The sequence below is a fragment of the Phalaenopsis equestris genome, unplaced genomic scaffold, assembly GCF_001263595.1.
Source record: "Phalaenopsis equestris unplaced genomic scaffold, ASM126359v1 Scaffold235402, whole genome shotgun sequence".
NCBI classification, from domain to species: domain Eukaryota; kingdom Viridiplantae; phylum Streptophyta; class Magnoliopsida; order Asparagales; family Orchidaceae; genus Phalaenopsis; species Phalaenopsis equestris.
In genome coordinates, this window is record NW_018253275.1 from 54,910 (window position 1) to 74,927 (window position 20,018).

Consider the following 20,018-nt stretch of genomic DNA (forward strand, 5'->3'; position numbering starts at 1 on the left):
AATTAAACTTTATGAAATCTTTAAGTTAATATAAATTTGTTAAGTGAAGAAATATAAAAAGTTTTTAACTTTAAGAAGAGGATATTGAAGTTCAAAATCATTAAAGGCTATCCAGACATAGTAATCTTCACATAAAAAAAGAAAAGAAAAAGGGGATTAAAAATGATCCTGAAAAGAAAATAAAAATAAAAGATGTGAAGAGAAGCTTGAGGAGATGCCTAATTAAAAATTGGCTTCACTTGAATCAACTTAAGGAAAAAGACTTAGACACATTTTCTAAACTTTTTATTTGAATATTAGCTTAATTATTAGTAAAGTTTTATGAAGTTCTTTTTCATATGAATATTCTAAGTGACTTTAATATGGCAAATTGCATTATTTCTTGAAAAAATAGGGGATCAGAAATCTTGGACTTAATTGTTGAATATCCTTACACCTTTAGTATTAACTGGAGTTGTTTTGAATTTTTCTTAAGTTATACTATTATGTTTAGAGAACTAAAATATAGAAATTTAGAAGTTAAATTCTTTAACCATAAGTCATAGTTTTATATAGTAGAGGAGTTACTTGAGGACAAGTAACATGTAAGTTTGGAGGATTTTGATACACCGAAAATATATGCAATTTTATACTCATATTTTATACTTATTTTTTGTGATATTGCACTTTAATGAAAGGTATTTTGATATTTTCTTACAGGTTGTTGATTTTTAGGACTTAAAGAAAAAAGGAAGAAAAAAGAATGCAATTTGGAGTCAAAATGATGTTTTTTAAGAAGTACTCAGCGCCGGTCACACTTAGGGCAGCGCTGACTGCGTAGAACAACATAGCAGACAGAGAATTTTACTCGACACCGACAACACCTTTAAACAGAGAGCATCGAATTAAATTGCGGGACACTAGCGGCGACGGCGCCAATGTCGGTTTAGCCCTTGTTTATAGAAGATTCGATGTATTTGGACGATTTTTGAAGGGATTTTGGAGGCACCTCTTGGAGAACCAACCGTAGGCTCTATTTGGGGCCGAAATTCATCAGAAAAAGGGCTTCTTTTTCATCATTCTTCATTTCCATTCATCCTCCTACACTTCATACATTTTTTCATCTTCATTCTTCCACCATATTGGAGTCAATTAGTGGATTTTCTTTAATATTTTAGAGTTTTTGTGGTGAGATTGAGTGTGAATCTTTCTCTAAGAGCGTTGGAGAAGGAGAAAAGTGAGAGATATCTTCTTCTTGTATTTCTTAGGAAAGGCTACAAGGGATTTGCTTTGAGAAAGAGTTTCAGATAAGTGTTATTCGTTTATTCATGTTGTATGAAATTTCTTTTATATATGAAATTTATGTTTTGTTGTATCTTTCTCATGAAGTCTGAGTAGTTTTCTTTATCTTTCTCCCTTCTCTGAGATATGTCTGAGATATGGTATAACATGGATGTGTCAATATTAAAATATAAAATAAATTGTGATGATTTTTCAACTCCAAACTTAATGTACTTTTCGATCTGGCCAATTGAATTCGATCTGGCCAATTGAATTTGTTAAAATGTGTTGTGAAACATATGATCTAAGAAATGGAGTATGAGTTCTACAACAGAGTGAGGATCACATTTGATTTCATGGAGCAGAAATTTATTCGCGGAATTAAGTGCAAATAAATAGGGAAATTTTCTTTGTTGGGTGTAGAATTGGAGAATCTTTATGGTGACAGACTAAAATACCCAATTCGGTCTTAATGTTTAAAAACTAAAGCGAAGAGTTAGCCTTTAGGGGAAGGGCTCAGTTGAAGGGAAGTGGGGGCTCTGGAGTGGGAGTTGGTATCCTCCTAGCCTAACCACAGATTTAGGGACTAAACTTGGGATTAGCCAATGATTTTCTATGCACTGTATTAGGGTAGAAAATTAAAACTGCTCCTATTTGGCACAATACATATTATAAACATTTATCTCATCTCATTTCACCAAAACCTCATTGTAGTGGGAAAGATGTTTTTTTCACATAAGAAATCTTCATTACATAAACGTAGTTAGTAGATTAGTAATTACTGTTTAAATTTTACATTTTTGTTTTGCTAATAGTTAAGTAATTTAGTTTTTGTTAATATCTCAACATTCGAAATTAGTGATAGTGATTTCGTTTGATTTTCTGTAAATTTCCTAGTTAATTTATCATCTCAAATTTAAACATTTCCCGTGGGATCGATATTTGGGGCTTAAATAGAAAGTTCATTATTACTTGATAAAGATATGTATACTTGTGTAGAATCCGATTATTAATTGCGTATACTTATACATATTTTACACAACTTACTATTCGTACTCGGATAAAGTTTTTGGCACCGTTGTCGGAGATTAAAATCTTTAAGTAGTGGTGTAAACTTCATAAATCCTTGCACATATAAAAATATCGGATCAAGTTTTTGGCGCCGTTGTCGGGGATTAAAATCTTTATGTAGTGGTGTCAACTTCATAAACCCATGCACATATAAAAATAAGGATCATCGGCTTATAATAAAATGGTTTCGCAGACCAAACGAATGTCATAAATTTCTTAGTTTATTTGATTGAGTCTTACCTTTAAAACGCGTGTTTATCTTTCGAGATCGATACATAGCTTAAGGTGTGGTGCTCTTTCATTTAAACTCTGAAAGATATGAGATCGGTTTGATTTCATATTTTTCTAAACTAATATATATATTTAAATTAAATGCCTTTCCGAAGTGGGCAACAAAATTTCGATTCTGGCCATCGATAGCTTCCAACGTGCATTCCGGCACCCCCTTAAAAAATTTTGCTGACAATGAGTCTCCAAAAGAGTAGGGGAACCAGGTTAAGCATATTTGGTTTAGGGTTTAAGGTTGTGACTGAAAGTGAGGGGTTCAAGTGTGTGTGTGTGTGCAAGACTGACCAAGACCACACCATCCTGGGCTAACCTTAAGGTCAGACAGTTCCATGGGGACTCCTCTTGAGCTGCCCCATGTTGGTTTCATCCTACTAAGTGTTAGAGGTCAAAACCAAACATGTGGATCTCCAAGAAGAGTAAAGAAGTCTTTTAAAATTTCTAATGGGTACGGTTCCATTACTAGTCCTCTAGGATATTCTACAAGAAAGTCCTATGAATAGATCCTAAGCTTCTAAGGAGGAAAAACTAGACCCCAACAAAAACTTAGGGCAACACCTCTCCATAAGGTGAATTGAAGAAAAGCTTTTATTTAAAGTTTTGAATTTGATTTTAGATTTGTTTTTGGGGAGTTTTGGTTTTTAGGATTCATTATGATGATGATTTAGTAAGGGAAAAGTTTAAACTTGAGCAATCAAGTAAAAAGCCCTAACCTAAACTAGTTTGTAAAACCACCCACACAGAGGCCAGAAAAAGAAGTTTCCAAAACTTACTCAAGTTAGGTTGTGGACCCAATGTTCAAGGGTGTTTGGTGGACCCATTCCAAGACTTGATCTATTCCATGACTTAAAAGAAAGAAAGTCAAACAGGAAAATTATTAATAACTGAAGTCTCAAAAGGAAAGGATATACATATCATTAATGACAAAAAATATTAAGGCATAACTAAAGATAGAGAGAGAAACCATCCCCAGCAGAGCCACTAGAAAAATCTTGGTGAGATTCTTTTTCTTGATTAGGATCCACCAAAAATATGGAAAGAACTCTATCTAGATGATTGGTTATGTCACTCAAATAATAATATACAATCTCGAAAGATAAAAATATTTCTTTAAAATTGATCTAATCATTCGCATGAAAAAAATCATTGAGTTTTATCGAATTACGGAACAAGTATTATTCCCTTACCTTACTAGTGTAAAATAAGGTTTCTTTTAATCATGAGGTCTGCTATCCCTATGAGGAGGGGGCTTCCTCATAGTTAATTACACCTCAAGAATTGTTTATGAGAAAACTCATGATTAAAGGTATGGCTGATATCTTTTCTGTTTATTAATGTATTTTGATGGAATAATAAGATTTTAAAATTTTAATAAAAAGAATAAGATTGGACACAGGTTGACTTCACTTGAGTTTCAAAGATTTTGACCCTTAGAATTGAGCTCAACTTTTAACAGTTGAAATGGTATAGAGCTTAAATTAACAGATCAATTTGAGAAACAAAATAGATTTGAGTTGTATTTGATATTGGGTTTGAATCAAATTAACATTGTATTTGAATTGGAACTGAATTAGATTTGAGAATTTGAATAAGTTTGAATTAGATTGGGATTGAGTTTGAATTAGAATTGGTTTGAGATTTGAGATTGATTTAGGTGAAAACTAGTTGAGCTTAATTAAATTATGGTTGAGTTTAGAAGGATTAAGTTACATTTGATTTAATTGAGTTAAATTTAGTCTGATTAAGATGAATTGATTTTAAGAACATCCTAGTCTAAGTGGTAGGAAAGGGGAAAAACATCTCTAGATGAAGGTGAAGCCTTACCCTAAACATCTCTAAACAGGAGGTTATAGATTACCTAACCTAAATTTTGGAGTAACACGGTCGGTCAAGATGCCAATAGCTTTCCATCATCTCAGGTACATTGGTAGCCTCAAACTATTAACTAGTACAAAAATAGGAGCTCTCTCTTATCACCAAAGCAATGACTTAAGGTAATTCTTTCCACTATAAAAAGGCTGTGAGTTTCTTCGTCCATAGCATGAGCTACTTCATTCTAGGATACTCATTGTCTTCGAGGGTAGGATGATTTATTTTATATGTTTAAGTCCATAATTCTAATATATGGGGGAGACCTAGTAAACTAACCTAGGTCTTCTACACTGGACTAATCTAAGGAATATGCATGGTCCTAGGTTTTCGTCTATGTTTGCTATCATAGGGTCATAGTTTGGAACCAACCAAAGATGTGGTCACAAAAATTAGAGTTGGCTATTTTTAATTGTTTTTGGGGTTTGACTATTAAAAAGTAATTTTTTCTCTCCTGATGATTGTTAGTTATGATGATAAATCAGAGCTTTTAGATAATTTGTAGTTATTTTTCAATTTTAAGTGAAGTTCTAGTCAAATTGTCAATGAAATACTATTTTTCCATGCTATGGTTCTTTTTTCTCCCTATGATTTTGTTCTCTCTCCCCAAGTTTAAATTGTGGTTGGGATGGTATATTTTAAACAAAGAAGGCTAAGTTTCATAATTTAAAGCTCTCATATTAAAAATTCATTTGTATTCTCATTAAAGTAATAAAAATATTCTTTTCATGCAAAAATTTAGATTTTCTAAAAATAGTTTTTGGTCATTCAAACAGTATTTGGGATAAAAATTTATCTTTCTTATGAGTTATTTAAATTAAAATAACCCAAGACTTATATACTTAAAAATCTGAGACTACAAAATCATACGTTTCTGGAGAGAAATGTACATTTATATATTTGAAAAAAGATTTTAAAAGAAATACTTGGTTTAAAATAAGATTTTCTAATTAAAAGAAATTTTAAGATTCTAAGTTTATTTAGGAATTCCTTGAAGAAAAAGTTTTAAAGGATTTCTCTTCTAAGAAAAGAATCCTTTATAAATGGGTTTTAAAAGACTTATTTAATCGACATCACCATGAGCTTTTTCTAAACTTTTAAGAGGTTAGAAATTTTTAGCTCATTTAATTAATATAAAATATCTCTTAATGAGTTGATTAGATTTTAAAAGCTTTATACTTTAAAGCACTGTTAATTAAGATAAAAAATATTGTATTTAATAAACTTCTTTATAGTTTAAAAAATATTTCATTTTTAGCACATTTAATTTATATAAAATAAAAATATGTTGGTCTTTTAGAAGTTGTAGGAAGATTGCGAGACTCCCACTTTTCTCACTTAATAGTTAGGAGCTTTATATCATCTCCTATACCTCGGATCCATCTATCCTATCTATCCCCATACATGTTTAAGAATAAGACAGAAAAAAAGCAAGCAATCTCACAAGCATAATATACAAGTAAATATACAATTATGTAATTTCTTCATGAATTTCCACTATTTTCATTAATTTTTTTACATTTACATTGATGTCATAAAAAAGAAAGAGAAGTGTCAAGAAATAAAACAACCTAAACACATTAAACTATTAAATGAATTATTCATGTGGTTTCTTTACATGCATATAAACATACATATTTAATATTTATACACTTGTATAAATATAGTATATATAAATAGGTAAGCTCACTCACCTATATATAAACACACATATAATTGTACGTATGTTATTAATTAATGGGACCCTTTATGCATATTTATATATATGCTTACACACACACACACACACACACACACACACACACACACACATATATCTATATATATATATAGATTTGCATTTTTAATAAAAATTCAACGGATCACACTAAAAGGATATCAAAGGAAAGCATTAGAACAGTCAAAAGACAAACTTGTCAAGCATCATATCATTCGGTCGGATGATGGACTAACCAAAATAAAACATGTCGGAACGAATAAACATTATGCACATGATCTAAGGGACGAGTGTATATCATCAACCCCCTTTACCAAATTCTAGGATCCCTCACAGAGAGAACTAATGGTCGCTCTCTAGAAAGCCTTGACAACCTTCTTTGAATACCTCCTATCTGAATGGAAGTTGTCCGTCAGATTACGGTGACACGCCCTCTGCCTAACTGTTTAGTTCATCCCAAGGATAAGAAAATCTCTACGAAGGGTTTCCTCAAGAAGGCCGCCAAATGACCTTCTAGCCGACCAAAAAACTCTCAGCCGACTGAGAGACTGAGAGCCGACCGAACGATTATCAGACAACCAATTGTTAGCATCAACAAATTATTAATACCCCGCTTCAAATAATTATGAATGTGAAAAAGTGCCAATGACAGTTACGAATATAAAAGAATCCCATAGGTAGTTACAAATATGTAAATATATAATAACACATTAATCAGTTATAATGTTCTTATTGAAACAAGGACAACTATAGAACTTATTTGACACTCCATATAATCTATAAATAGGGGGGTCATATCTTCCAGAAGGGACTATGAATTTGTTTCGAAAAAGCTTTTGTTATAGTGCACTTTGCTTTTAATCCTTTATTCTCTATTCCTATCATCCGTCCAACGTTCTATCCGTTGACTGTGACTCAAATGACATTTTGGGATTCATTATGTGGATTTATGAGATTTTAATTTATGGTCCCAAATTTTACTTTCGATAAGGCTTAAATCTGAATTTACTAAATCCAAGTGTAAGATAAATTTAACAAATTTATGATTTATGAATTTACTAAATCCTATTTGATGTCAAACACCCACTAAATTTTAACAAAAAGCTCCCACGTCCAAAGTCTTGTATATTAGGTGTGCATGTGCTTTATGTTTCTATAAATTTGTGATTAAAATCACTCAAATATAAAATAAATAAAAATCGAAGTCATTTGTTTTTCTCCTTCCTATTTTTATCCCCGGACTAGTCCGCTGTAAGTTTCGGGAAATCATTCATTACTGCGACGAAACTTCAGTGGGGTTCTGTTAGTATTACGCTTGAAGGTTCGACTCTGTTATTTCTTGTTCCGTCGATCCACTGAATGTTCTCCTTGTAACTGATAATGGTTAAAAGCCCCATCTTCATTAGTATTACCTCTTTGAAATGTGTATATAACACAGCTTTTGGAGAATTAGGTTTTTATTGATTCTATATTCTTTTTTTTTCTGAAATTCTAACCAAGTCACGACACCGATTTGCCACGGGTGTTTTTTTTTTCTTTTTTTTTATTTTTTTAATTTGGTTCTCCAGTAATCGAATTGCAAGTTTTTTTTTCCTATGTAATTGAGTGTGAATGATTAGAACAGCTCTGCAGAGGTTGGAATTTGTGTTTTCCTTTTCGTTCCAGTGTGTTCGTTGATGCTCTCAGAACCAGGAAAAAATATTTTATCTAAATGGAGATATATCTTGTAGAGGTTATGATTGGTTGATGATCAATTAGTTGATCCTACTATCTGAGTGTGTTTTTTTTTTCACACGATATTCTATGTTTGGATTTTATTTGCCTAGTTTTATTGACAGCTCTCTACCAGCCATGTTCTAAATTGAAATCGGCTTCATTCATCGGGATCAATCCATGAGAAGGAAAAAAAAAACAGAATTAGTCGAATTATTTGCTCAAACATGATTTGTGGCTGCTTTTTAAATTATATTGATATCTTCTATGCCGTAGGTAGTGTAAAAGCTGTTTTACTTGTTAGCACGTAATGAAAATTTCATACTTGTATGCTTTAACTAGCAAGGGAGCTAGGCAAGATAACATCAAGCTAATTAAAGCAGGATATCAATATTACCATTTCGATGCAAGAGACTGCTGCATATAACTGCATTACAGCATATATACTCCTTTAAAGTATCTATACCTCAATGGGGTCAGCTCTCTTAAAATAGTACTATATCTTAACTTGCAGGAAATGGAAATTTTATATTAATAAAATGGGAGAATCACAAGATAACATATTTTTTTTGTAGTGGAGCACGATTAAGTAGCTTAAAGTTGATATATTGATCCACAAGACTACATCAGGATTCCCCTGCTTTAGGAGAACTCGTCCAATTGAAGTGAGCTGAGTGGGTATGTCATTTGATGGTACCAGACATATTGAAAGTAAATAAAATAAGGGTGCTTAGAGGAAGGTCTATATTATAAGAAGTCATTTATATATTTGGTCCTTGTATAGTTTCCAAGCCTCTTGGGGCTTAACTTGAAATATGAGTTAGTTGCAAAATGGTTTCTTGGGAAGCTTTTTCGTAACAAGATTAACAGACATATAATAACTATCTTCAGGTAGGCTGCATATTCCACTTTCTCTTGTAACTAACTATGACAACAGGACCACTTGATTTATTCTCTGTAATTCTCTGCATACTCCACTTTCCCTCTGCACACCATATATATGTATAGCTAGACTAGTGGATTGTTGGCTCCATGTAAATTTATATAGCAGCTTAACGAAAAGTTGTTGGACCGATCTGTTTCTGCATCCTGAGCTTCTTCAATTGCTGCAATTCTGTAAAGTGTTACATGTAATCAGAACAAAGGTTCCTATCCTATCTCTTCAATCTTCTCCTTCTTCTTCCTTAATTCTCTACCTCCCATTTCCTCTTTTGTCTTCATCATCCTTTTACACCAATCCAGTTTCAAACTTCTCCACCCCAACCATGTCATGATATTCCTACACCTTCATCCCTTATATTCCTGATGTCAAATATCAAGAACATTGCCCACATTCAGCTTACAGCTTTACACCAATCCAGTTTCAAACTTCTCCACCGCAACCATGACTGATATTCCTACTCCTTCATCCCTTAAATTCCTGATGTAAAATATCAAGAACATTGCCCACATTCAGCTTACAGCCAACAACTATCCCACTAGGAAATCTCAAACTGACAACCTCTTCAAGGCCAATGGTTTCGATAGTTTTTTGGATTGATCTGTTGTTTGTCCTCCACCTCAAATCTAAGACTCCAATGGTCAAATAACCTATAATCCACAATTTCTCAGCTGTTAATTCATTGATCATAACTTATCAGCAACTATCTACTCCAGTTCTCCCACAATCGCTCCCTACATCCTTAATATGGAACCCATTGCTGAAATCTTGAAAACTTTGATCAGCAAGCTTCAATCTACCAATAGATTGCACGTTATTCAACTACGAAATTAGCTCAACCATATCTCTATGAACGATCAAGTCATGACACAATATCATTTGTACACAACATTGCTACATCCAGTTAATACATTGATCCTAAAGCTATTATCCTTCATACTCTTAGCGGCTTACCAACTTCCTATCAATCCTTCAAAACCACCACACGCACAAGATATGAACCCATCGAGCTCCTACGCTTTGCTCCACCGTGAAGAAGTTAGCATCTCAGCCGAGAATGCCAAGGAATCAAATGCCAATGCCAATGCCAATGCCAATGCCATTGCTCTCTACACCTCACGGTTTGGCAACACTACTGCTAACAAAAGTAGATGAAGACAATTCAAAAACATTTGAGGAAGCACCAACAATTGGGGCACATCCCAATCATATCAAGGCGGTAGAAGCTCATACAACTCTTCCTCTCGCCTTATATTTCGAATCTGTGGCAAATTGGGTTATGCAGCTATCAATTGCTGGTACATAGCTAACTTCAGTATGTATCCCTCTACAAAAGTTGATGCCACCTTTTTAACCTCCACCAATCCTCCAATTGATGAATGACGGCTTGATTCTAACGCAACTACACATCTTATCTCCATCTTGAGCAACTCCAACTTGCCACACCGTATCATGGAACTAATTCAGTTACCATTGGAGATTGTTCAACTCTTCCAATCACTCACTCAGGCAAGGGCGTGCTACCAACTCCCTTTTGTAAGCTTCACCACCCTAAGCTTCCACACTCCCCAAATCTAACTCACAATCTCCTCGTAGTTCATCAACTCACTTCCGATAACAATTGTGACATTCTATTTAATAAATCAAGTTTTGCTATCAAGGATTAGAGGACAACCAAATCCTACTTAAAGAACCTAGCAAAGATGGTCTCTACCTCATTTCAACCTTTTTTGCTCAAATTTCTTCATTCTCACCTGCAATATGGCACTGACCGTCAGGCCATCCTCATCAAGCTACCACCAAAGCTATTTCTAGGACAACTACTATATTTATGCCTACATCTTTCTTTTACTATGATGAGTTTCATTTGTCAAAGAGTCATACGCAGTTTTTTCCTCTGTCTACTTCAAAATCTAAGTGTTTAATTGATCTTGTCTATGCTGATGTATGGGATCCAGCCCATACTATTTCCATCCAAGGTTATAAATATTATCTTTTTATTGTTGATGGGCATTCTTGATACATTTGGGTTGTCCCTATGGTTGCTAAATTTGAACTACAAATAAACTCATATTATTTTTGAAAATGATTCAAAATCAATTCATCACAAACATCAAAATTGTACGATGGAGGGGGTGAGTTCATGTCCCATCACTTGCAAACCTACCTACAACTTCATTACATACTTAACCTATTCAACAATCCCTACGCACCCTAATAAAATGGGGTGACTGAGCGTAAGCATCAACCTCTCATTGAAACAAAAGAACTTCAGTTCTTACAGCTTATTTACCTCCAAAATTTTGGATAGATTCCCTCGTGCAACCACTTATCTCATAAGCTGAATGCCATCTGAGACTATTCATCGAGAATATCATTACGAAATACTATGTAGATCTCAACCCACCTACTCTTATCTCCGAATTTTTGGTTGCCTATGTTTTCCTTGACAAAAACAAATGGCCTTACACAAACTCTCTCCCACAGCTCCGCCATGTATTTATATTGAGTAATCTCCTTTCCAAAAAGGCTGTTATTGCTACAATCCTCAAACCCACTAGATCATCATCTCATGGCATGTGGTCTTTAATGAATAATGCTTCTCATTTTATACCACCAAAATACCTTCTACAACAACATTTACATCCGCTAACTCTAACTTCTGTACGTCCTACAACATCCACCTATCCTACATCTCAACATGTACCAAGTCCAGCCATAAATTCATCTCTTCACCACTTCTAAATAATTCCATCTAGCCCCTACTACAACAAATTCACCCGAATTACCTCTTCCAAACCCCATTGTTGACCTCATTTTTTGTTACATAGGACTTGCACAGACATTATCTCTTGGTCCGACAACTTCACACAAATTCTAGACTTCAATCTCTGTCAATAACTTGATGTTTGCTTCCTTCCACCATGCTTGGACGAGTGAGGCTCTGATTCTACTATAGTGTAGGAACTAGGCGAGATGAGCAAATTAATTAAAGCAGGATATCAATATTACCATTCCTATGCAATAGGCCATTGCCTATGACAGCATTACATCATATATACTACTTAGAGTATTTTTACCCCAATGGGGCCAGTTGTATTAAAATAGTGTATCTTAAGTAGCGGAAAATGGAATTTGTGTATTACTAAAATGGGAAAATTACAAACTAAGAGAATTTATGGTAGAGGAGCACTGTTTGCAGCTTAATGGCAGTATGCTGATCCACAGAACTAAATCAAGCACCACATCTGTTGAATAGTTAACTTTTGTTAAATGAAATTGAACTTTTCTTTATGTTCATTTTTTGAAAAAATATATTTAATTGTTTTTCCTATTGAGCTAATAAGGTTGTGATAGAAAGTCATATGTAATTAAAATGCTAGAATTTGTTTGAATATTACTAGCATATGCTCGTCATCGATTTTCTTTTGGCCATTGATAGTGCTTATTTTTTCATTCCTATAAGATTTTAAAAGGTCAATGTCTTACTGATCTACTATGTGCTTGCAGATAAATAAGATTCATGGCCCACAAAGCTGTCGATAGCGCCTCAAAGAAATTTATCCAAATTGATGTCTGCTCAGACACTGTTTGCCCATGGTGCTTTGTTGGCAAGAAGAACCTTGAGAAAGCTATGAGCCTAGCTAAGGATCAGTTTAACTTTGAGGTCATCTTTTCTCTTTAGTTGATGTTTGTTTAGCTTGGCCCATTATTTCCTTAATTATTAATGGTTCGGAAATTTTAATTTTTCTGCTGTTATTTGCAGGTAAAGTGGCATCCATTTTTACTTAATCCTCATGCGCCAAAAGAAGGCATCATAAAGTCTGAATTTTACAAAAACAAGTTTGGATCTACCCAATCTGAGCGCATTATATCACGAATGAAAGAGGTCTGTTCCAATGGAGCATGCCAATTTGATTCTTCACCAGCCTTAACTGTTAAACTACTGTTATAGCTCCTATCTGAATGTTTCTATAGGTTTTTAGGGGCCTTGGTTTTGAGTATGACACTGCTGGGATGACGTAAGTCAATTTTATAGCGTAGTATATATTGCCTAAATAAATTTTCATGATTCTGTTTGGATTAAATGTAGGGGAAACACCTTGGACAGTCACAGGCTCATATCATTTGCTGCTAATCAAGGCTATGAAAAACAAAATTCACTTGTTGAGGAGTTATTCCAGAATTATTTCATTCAAGGGAAGTTTCTTGGTGATAAGTATGTATAAAATATCTTCTTTTGAACTGTATGCATGAGAATATGCTTATGCTTGTTTTGAAGTATTTGTTAAGCCAAGAATTTGAAATTATAAAAATGCACATTTTCCATTTCTCTTGATACATATAATATATTCCAAAGAATCAGTAAGGTTAGGCATACATTGCCATAATCTGAATGATGAGGTTTTCTTTACATGCTGCAATGTAAGGAAATATCACGATCCGACCAAGGCAGGTACAGATGATCGGAGTGTGAGAATTAGTTTTTTTATATTTATTTTTTATAACCAACTATTAACAAATGAAAGTGTCACTAATCAAATTAAATTAAAACAGTAGATTTAAATTTATATCATTACTAGTCTTATGCGTCTTTTATTAGTATTTTTCTTTCTATCGCTCATTTTTTAATCATTTAATTAAACTTGAAATGTTAATTTAAAACAGCAGCTAGCTTAAAGAAAGTTAGTGAATACTTAATACTCATAAACTATGGTAATATATTGAAAATGAAAAACAATATGTATATCAATTAATTTTTAATAACTTGATATAAATATTTGATGTGTTCAAAAATCTTACCATATCAATATCAGATATATATCATTCTATATCTATATAACTGTCATATGAGCACCATCTAAAAATTATATCGCTTAAGCTACTTCAATATCAATATCAATATCTTTTTTTTTCATTTATGTGCATGGGTAGTTTAGCGTTCCCTTGTTAGTACAATAAAGAGTGACTTCATGATAACAAAGGATGCACATACAAACATGCTATCTAATTATGAATATTTCATTCTCTTTTGCATAACAGTCAATAGTCTTATACAAGATTCAATATCTATGATAATTTAAGTAATGTTAAGCACACAGATCATTCTTACAATATGAATAAAATTCAATAGAACTAAAAATTATGGGTATGCAGTACTATAACATTAATAGTAAAGGTATTTGGTCGAGAGGAAAAATATTACTATAGCACAAGGATATGAGCAACCACCTCGATGATACACAATTTGTTTTCTCTTAACGTGTACTACTTCTATCAAATTATCACCAAAAAAATTTAAAATATTCAATTATCATTTTACTTAATTATGTTTTAATTTAATTATAAACTATTATTGTATTGCATTATTTTACTTAAGATTTCAATACTTTAAACTTTAAGTTTGATTATTATAATAAAAAATATTAAATATTATTAATTTATACAACAATACATTTAAAATAAAAATCCTAACCTTTCTTTAATGCCTGAATCAAATGCACTTAAGTCAAAGATTTAAATAATAAACTTATAAATATAATATATAATATTTTTTAATAACATAATTAATTAACTAACTCTTAATCTCGGTCGAAAATCCCTTCCCTCTCATGCGAGCCCCCTATTTTCTCCCTCCACGGCAACCTTACTAAAACTATGGTCGGCTTGGTTTGAAAGCCTCAACTCAATTCTTCCTCTTTTCTTAGTACAGATGCTTGCACTTTCCAAGATCACTTGCACTGAATGCTTAGGGATTGACCGACTTCCTTCTTCCTCTGCACACGATTCTTCTTCTTCCTCACACTGAATGCTAGCTTGAAGCTCAGCAACGTCACGAGAGCTTCTTTTCTCTCGTCTTGATTGGTCAGGGCAACAGTCGCAGAGTGACTCGACATTCACTCCGTAAGCCGCTCCATGCTATAGGTAAGTACTATGACAATTTATAGAGCGAACTTGTCCCTTGCATTTCTGACCCCTTTTTTCAACTTCTTCCCCCTTTTGCTCATTCCCCCCCCCCTCTCTCTCTCTCATTCTCTGAGTGAGGGAGTGGAAGGGATAAGACCTATCTCTCTCCCTACCACTCTATCACTCATTTTTCTGTCTCTCTCTCCCCATTTACAACATTTCATTATTGAAATTTGTAAACAGACCCCAAGTCATTTCTCATTAAGCATGTCAACATTAGCTATCTATGAAACTAGGGGTAATTCATTAAGATGAAAATTAATCGCTATAAAGGTATAGAAACAATACAAGGCAACTCAACTATACTTTTGAGAACAATTCTGAAGCAAGAAAATATGCTAGGAAAATACTCATATATATAAGAAAACTCCAAACTCATTAAACCTCATTTACCATCAGCAGTAGTAGGTTCTTCAGGCTCACTATGAGTAAGGAAATGTACTTGAGATTGAGTGTGTTGTCTTGTTTCACCTTGGGTAGGAGCTGAAGCTATAGACTCTATCCTTTTCTACCCAGTTGCAGCTTTCTATAAAGGAGCTCCTCCTAATTTCTGATCTTCAACGCTCTTTTGGCCAGAGATGAATAATATCTTGCTATATGACCAGACTGATGACACCAATAGCAAGTGTTAGAGCCCATCAAGAATTCACCTTTATGATGTTGTCTTCCGCATTTAACACAAGTGACTACAGTACTCTGAGTCGACCTCTGCTAACTCCACTCGAATTGTTCTCAGACTTCTCCCTATTGGATCCCTCTGATTGATTCACATACTCTTCTTCATTAAACACGCTTCCACTTTTGCATCTCTTTACGCTTTTGAGTAAGCTAATAATCAATCTCCATTCTTCTAACTCGTTCCACTAATAATGTATATTCATCAATCCCCAAAGGCACCAACGACTTTTTAATCAAATCTTTTAATCCCTAAAGGAGTCTGTTGCACTTTTTTTCTACAGTAGTGATCAACTGTGGCACATACCTCAATAGTGTAGTGAATTCTGCTTCGTGTTACATGACTGTCTTATCTTTCTGCACAACCTTGATGAACCTGCGCTGCTTCTATCTTCGAGCGGAGAGGGGTACAAACCACTTTCTAAAAAGTTTCACGATCCCAACTTATCATCACGCTGGGTATGTCCCCTAACCTATCCTGACGTTTCCCACACCACCACCTTTTGGCTTCTCCATCCAACACAAATGTAGCTAATGACACTCCGCTTTTATCCAGACAAACTATGCTAGCTAGTATCTTCTCTATCCTCATTAGCCAGTTCCCACTTCCATCGAGTCTTTTGTTGGATGCAGATTTTGAAATATTTTTAAATATATTTCCACAACAACTATATCATTTTTGATAAGTTGCGATCTGGACTCCTGAATCAGTCGAGTCGTCGTTATCAGGATATTCACATTCACATTTATAATAGGTTGTACTTCGTTTTCTATCGAATTCTATTCTTCTTTTATTTCGAGTGTACCAATGCTTGAATAGTATAATTATTAATTTGTATTAACTTAATTTTTTAATTTGTATTATTATTAAAATTTACATTATTGAATCTTTTATCAAGATTAAGGTTTTAATTTTAAATGCATTATTGACTGCAGCTGCTGTCTTTGAGCATTAACAATTTCCAAAAATTTCACCGTTAGGCTACCACCATTTTTCATTTCCAGGAAATCGTTTAGAATTTTGATTAGCGTTATTTAGTTAAGCAGCTGCGGAATATGTGATCAACCATCAAAAGACTTGTTTACATTAACCTTACAGGCAAGTACTTTTGGATGCTGCCCAGAAGGTTGGCATAGAAGGAGCTGCAGAATTCATTAATGACCCCAATAAAGGCCTTAAAGAGGTATCTTCCTAACAAATCTCTGTTTCTGTATATATATCCATCCTTAACTTTCTGTTCATATCTGAAACAACGCTAACTCTATGAACTTATCGTGTTAAGGTTAATGAAGAACTGCAGAAGTATTCCTCTCAAATTTCGGGTGTTCCACACTTTGTGGTACATTAATATTTATTTTCATACTCGTTTCAAAGTATATTTGTTTTTCTGCATCACATTATTTTGTTTTGGCCTGTCGTAATCTCTCCTCTTCAGATTAATGGATCATATGAGATCAGTGGCGGGCAACCTCCAGAGGCCTTCTTGCATGCATTTCAAGCGGTATCAAAATAAATAAATAAAGCTGGTAAATATATCTCGTTTATGCCTAAATATGGTCCATTTATGTGACATGAGTGACTATTGGAAATCTTTCTGTAACTATGTTGCTGTTATATTTACTTCTGAGTCATTCTGATGGTCTAACTATATTTATACTATAATATACTTTTTGCATATATGTATATATGGCTTACTATTTCTCATCACTCAGTTTGAAATGTGCTCTCTACATTATTTGAAGCGTTGCATCATTTCCTTGCTGCATGTTATAGACATGCTTTGCTCACTTTTTTTCTCAGAAATCATGCTCTTCTTACAATTTACATGAAAAGTTTTGAAAATATTTTGACCGAAAATTTTTGGAGATGCTTTTTTTTCTTGTTCATTGATCCAATTGCTCACAATTTGAGTTTTTTTATAAATGCATTTGAAGATCATATTGCAGTTTTTCAGACCTATGAGTTTATTGAGATTTATAAGCTCACAAACAGGAAGTATGACTTTTGTCCATGATGATGAATCGCATCGTTCGGAATTAATCTCATGATTCAAACTAAGAAAGAAAATTAGGATTTTGAAACATGATTTCTATGTAGTGGATTGACAAAAATGCAAGCCCTACAATTTTTACCATTATATGGATTTGCATATGAAAGAGGTTAAGGAGATGGGTATTAAAAAATTATGTCTTGTGCCTGCATAAGAAGTTTTATCTTAAGAAACCTGATATGTTATACATTTTTTGTCAAATGAAAAAGAAATAATTATATGAATATAAATGCGGCCATGTTTTGAATATACACTGGTGCTTAGAGGGCTTAAGACTGAAAAACTTCCTTTCCAGCCTTTCTGTAGTATTAGGCTTAACCTCGAGTAAGATCCCTTGGTATGATTCTCTAGATGACTTCCATAGTGCTAACCCAAAACTAATATCACTTTATATTTAGATAAACGTTTATTTTTTTTCAACTCATTAAATGCAGTTGGATAGACCATAGTAAGATTCTCAAACCATGAAGTAAGCTAAAAATGCACCTTTAGGTCACCTTTAAGATCCTTGGACTTTATGAACTTGAAACTTAAATCAAAGCCTTGAGACTCATAATTGAGTCATGATAATTTGTTCAATCTAGTTTGTCAAATTCAAACTTTATAGGCTTAGTGGGCTTGCTTAATCGAATTTAACTCTTTTTCTAAAAAAAAAATTTATTACTTGTGAATCTAACAAGATTATAAGTCATTAAGAACCATACTTGAGTGAAATTCAAACTCTTAAACTCTTGTTTAACCCAATTTTACCAAATGACTTATCTTGAGCCATTAAAGTTCTGATGATGTAAGTTAAACAACTTGAATTCAATTTTAGTTCTAAATAAAAGTAGTGAATCATAAGATAGGCTTGAATCATTTTAAGCCTACTTGGGGTTTCGGTCTAAAATTACTTCGTCCAAAGGACCCATTGGGATCCATTAAGAATTGTGAAGGACAAAACTAGCCCTCCTCTAGAAAGTGATTCTAAGTGGAACTAGAGAGTTATAAAGTTTACAAGGAACCATTCTTGAACCCTCAAAGTTTAATCAATAAGCTCAAATAAGCCAATTAGGAACTTTACTCGATGATGAAGATCATATCAATTCAAATGCACCCAAAACATAATTCAAGTTCAACCAAACTTTCTTAACCATCCCCTATTAACTTAAGCTAGTCATTGAAACCAAGCTTAAATCCAATGGGCCCTAATTGGGCTTAATAGATCATTGACCCATTAAGGTCATGTAGACCCAATTTAATCCAAATTAAATTCAATTGAAATAAAATTGGCTAGACACTTATTTGTATTCTATGGTGGCTCCCTATCAAACTTAACCCATTTGAACCAAGCCTCGACCAAGGCCAACCCAAATTTTATTAAACCGAAATATTCTTAAATGTAAAATTGGCTAGCCTAGCTTAATCAATTTGTATAGGCTTGCATACCATGCATATGTGAGCTAATTTGAATCATCCAAGCATCCTAGCTTACTAGGAACCCATTAATAAACTGAAATCTTGCTTTGCCTAAGTTGTTCAAGAGTGGTTCACCCTCTTCTCCAATATTTGTTGAAGCCTCATAGGGTGATCACTAAGAGACATTCTCTAGCACTCTACAAGATATCCCTAACCGTCAGAGACCCTTAATTGGCATCACCGCCCTAAGCTTGGTCGATAAATAGCTTTCTTACTTCGTTGTTTGGGCTTGTGATCTCGCATCAAAAACACTCCTTAGCATCCTAGCAATCATCCCAAGTCTTCTTCACATGTAATCAAACCACCTAAGCCCATGAAAAACCAACATCACCTAGACATCCCTAATCTCTATATTAAAAAAAGTGGTCATTTGTGGTGATTGAGAGGAGCCTAAAAAGGATTGATTCAATTGGAAGGATGATACAGTGAATCATGGTAACCTTAAAAACTCTTCTCATTTTGGTTTTGCTTTCCCATTTTTTTAAGAAAAATAGAATTTTACATTGTAGAATAACCTTAGGATCTTCCCATTACATATTTTAATATACAAGGTTTCGATCTTGTGCGCTAGATTGCTTGGATCAAGGCAAATTTCACAACACTGGCTCCATTACCTGAGAACAAACAGAAAGCCAACACCATTCATTCTATATAATAAGAATGATTGACAGATCTAGTTAAATGGGAAATTTAACTCCAGTTAGGTTTAACCGCCAATTTTGGATCATATGGCTAGGATTAATCTCCTTTTGGTTTAAAACCTTAAATTAGAAACCATCACGAGTAAAACACATGTAGAGTCGGAAATTAATTCTACAAATTGATTTAATGATATAAGTATCTATAAAGAAATCAAGAAAATTTCAATAATTCTTCACTCATTAACTATAAGAATGAATAAATACTCATTGGATCAAAGAATTAGAGAGCTGTACATTGAAAACAAAATTAAAGCTTAATTGTAAGTGAATAATTAATAACTAAATAAACATAAAAAGGGGCAATTAATTGA

General features: G+C 33.5%; 1 protein-coding gene across 4 annotated transcripts; it reads left to right on the plus strand.

Moving 5' to 3' along the window:
* The first annotated feature begins 7,422 nt into the window (after positions 1-7,422).
* On the plus strand, positions 7,423-17,179 carry LOC110039118 (uncharacterized protein YwbO). Of its 4 annotated transcripts, none has more exons than XM_020744076.1 (8): positions 7,423-7,523; positions 12,366-12,522; positions 12,622-12,744; positions 12,834-12,877; positions 12,949-13,074; positions 16,597-16,681; positions 16,781-16,837; positions 16,934-17,179. In XM_020744076.1, the coding sequence occupies exons 2-8, from the start codon at positions 12,379-12,381 to the stop codon at positions 17,009-17,011; spliced, it is 657 nt and encodes a 218-aa protein (XP_020599735.1). In that variant the 5' UTR covers positions 7,423-7,523; positions 12,366-12,378; the 3' UTR covers positions 17,012-17,179. The 4 variants fall into 4 exon arrangements, with proteins under 4 accessions (XP_020599735.1, XP_020599736.1, XP_020599738.1 ...); XM_020744077.1 differs by having other exon boundaries at positions 7,512-7,585; XM_020744079.1 differs by lacking the exon at positions 7,423-7,523 and adding an exon at positions 7,542-7,579 and having other exon boundaries at positions 12,367-12,522.
* Positions 17,180-20,018: the final 2,839 nt, after the last annotated feature.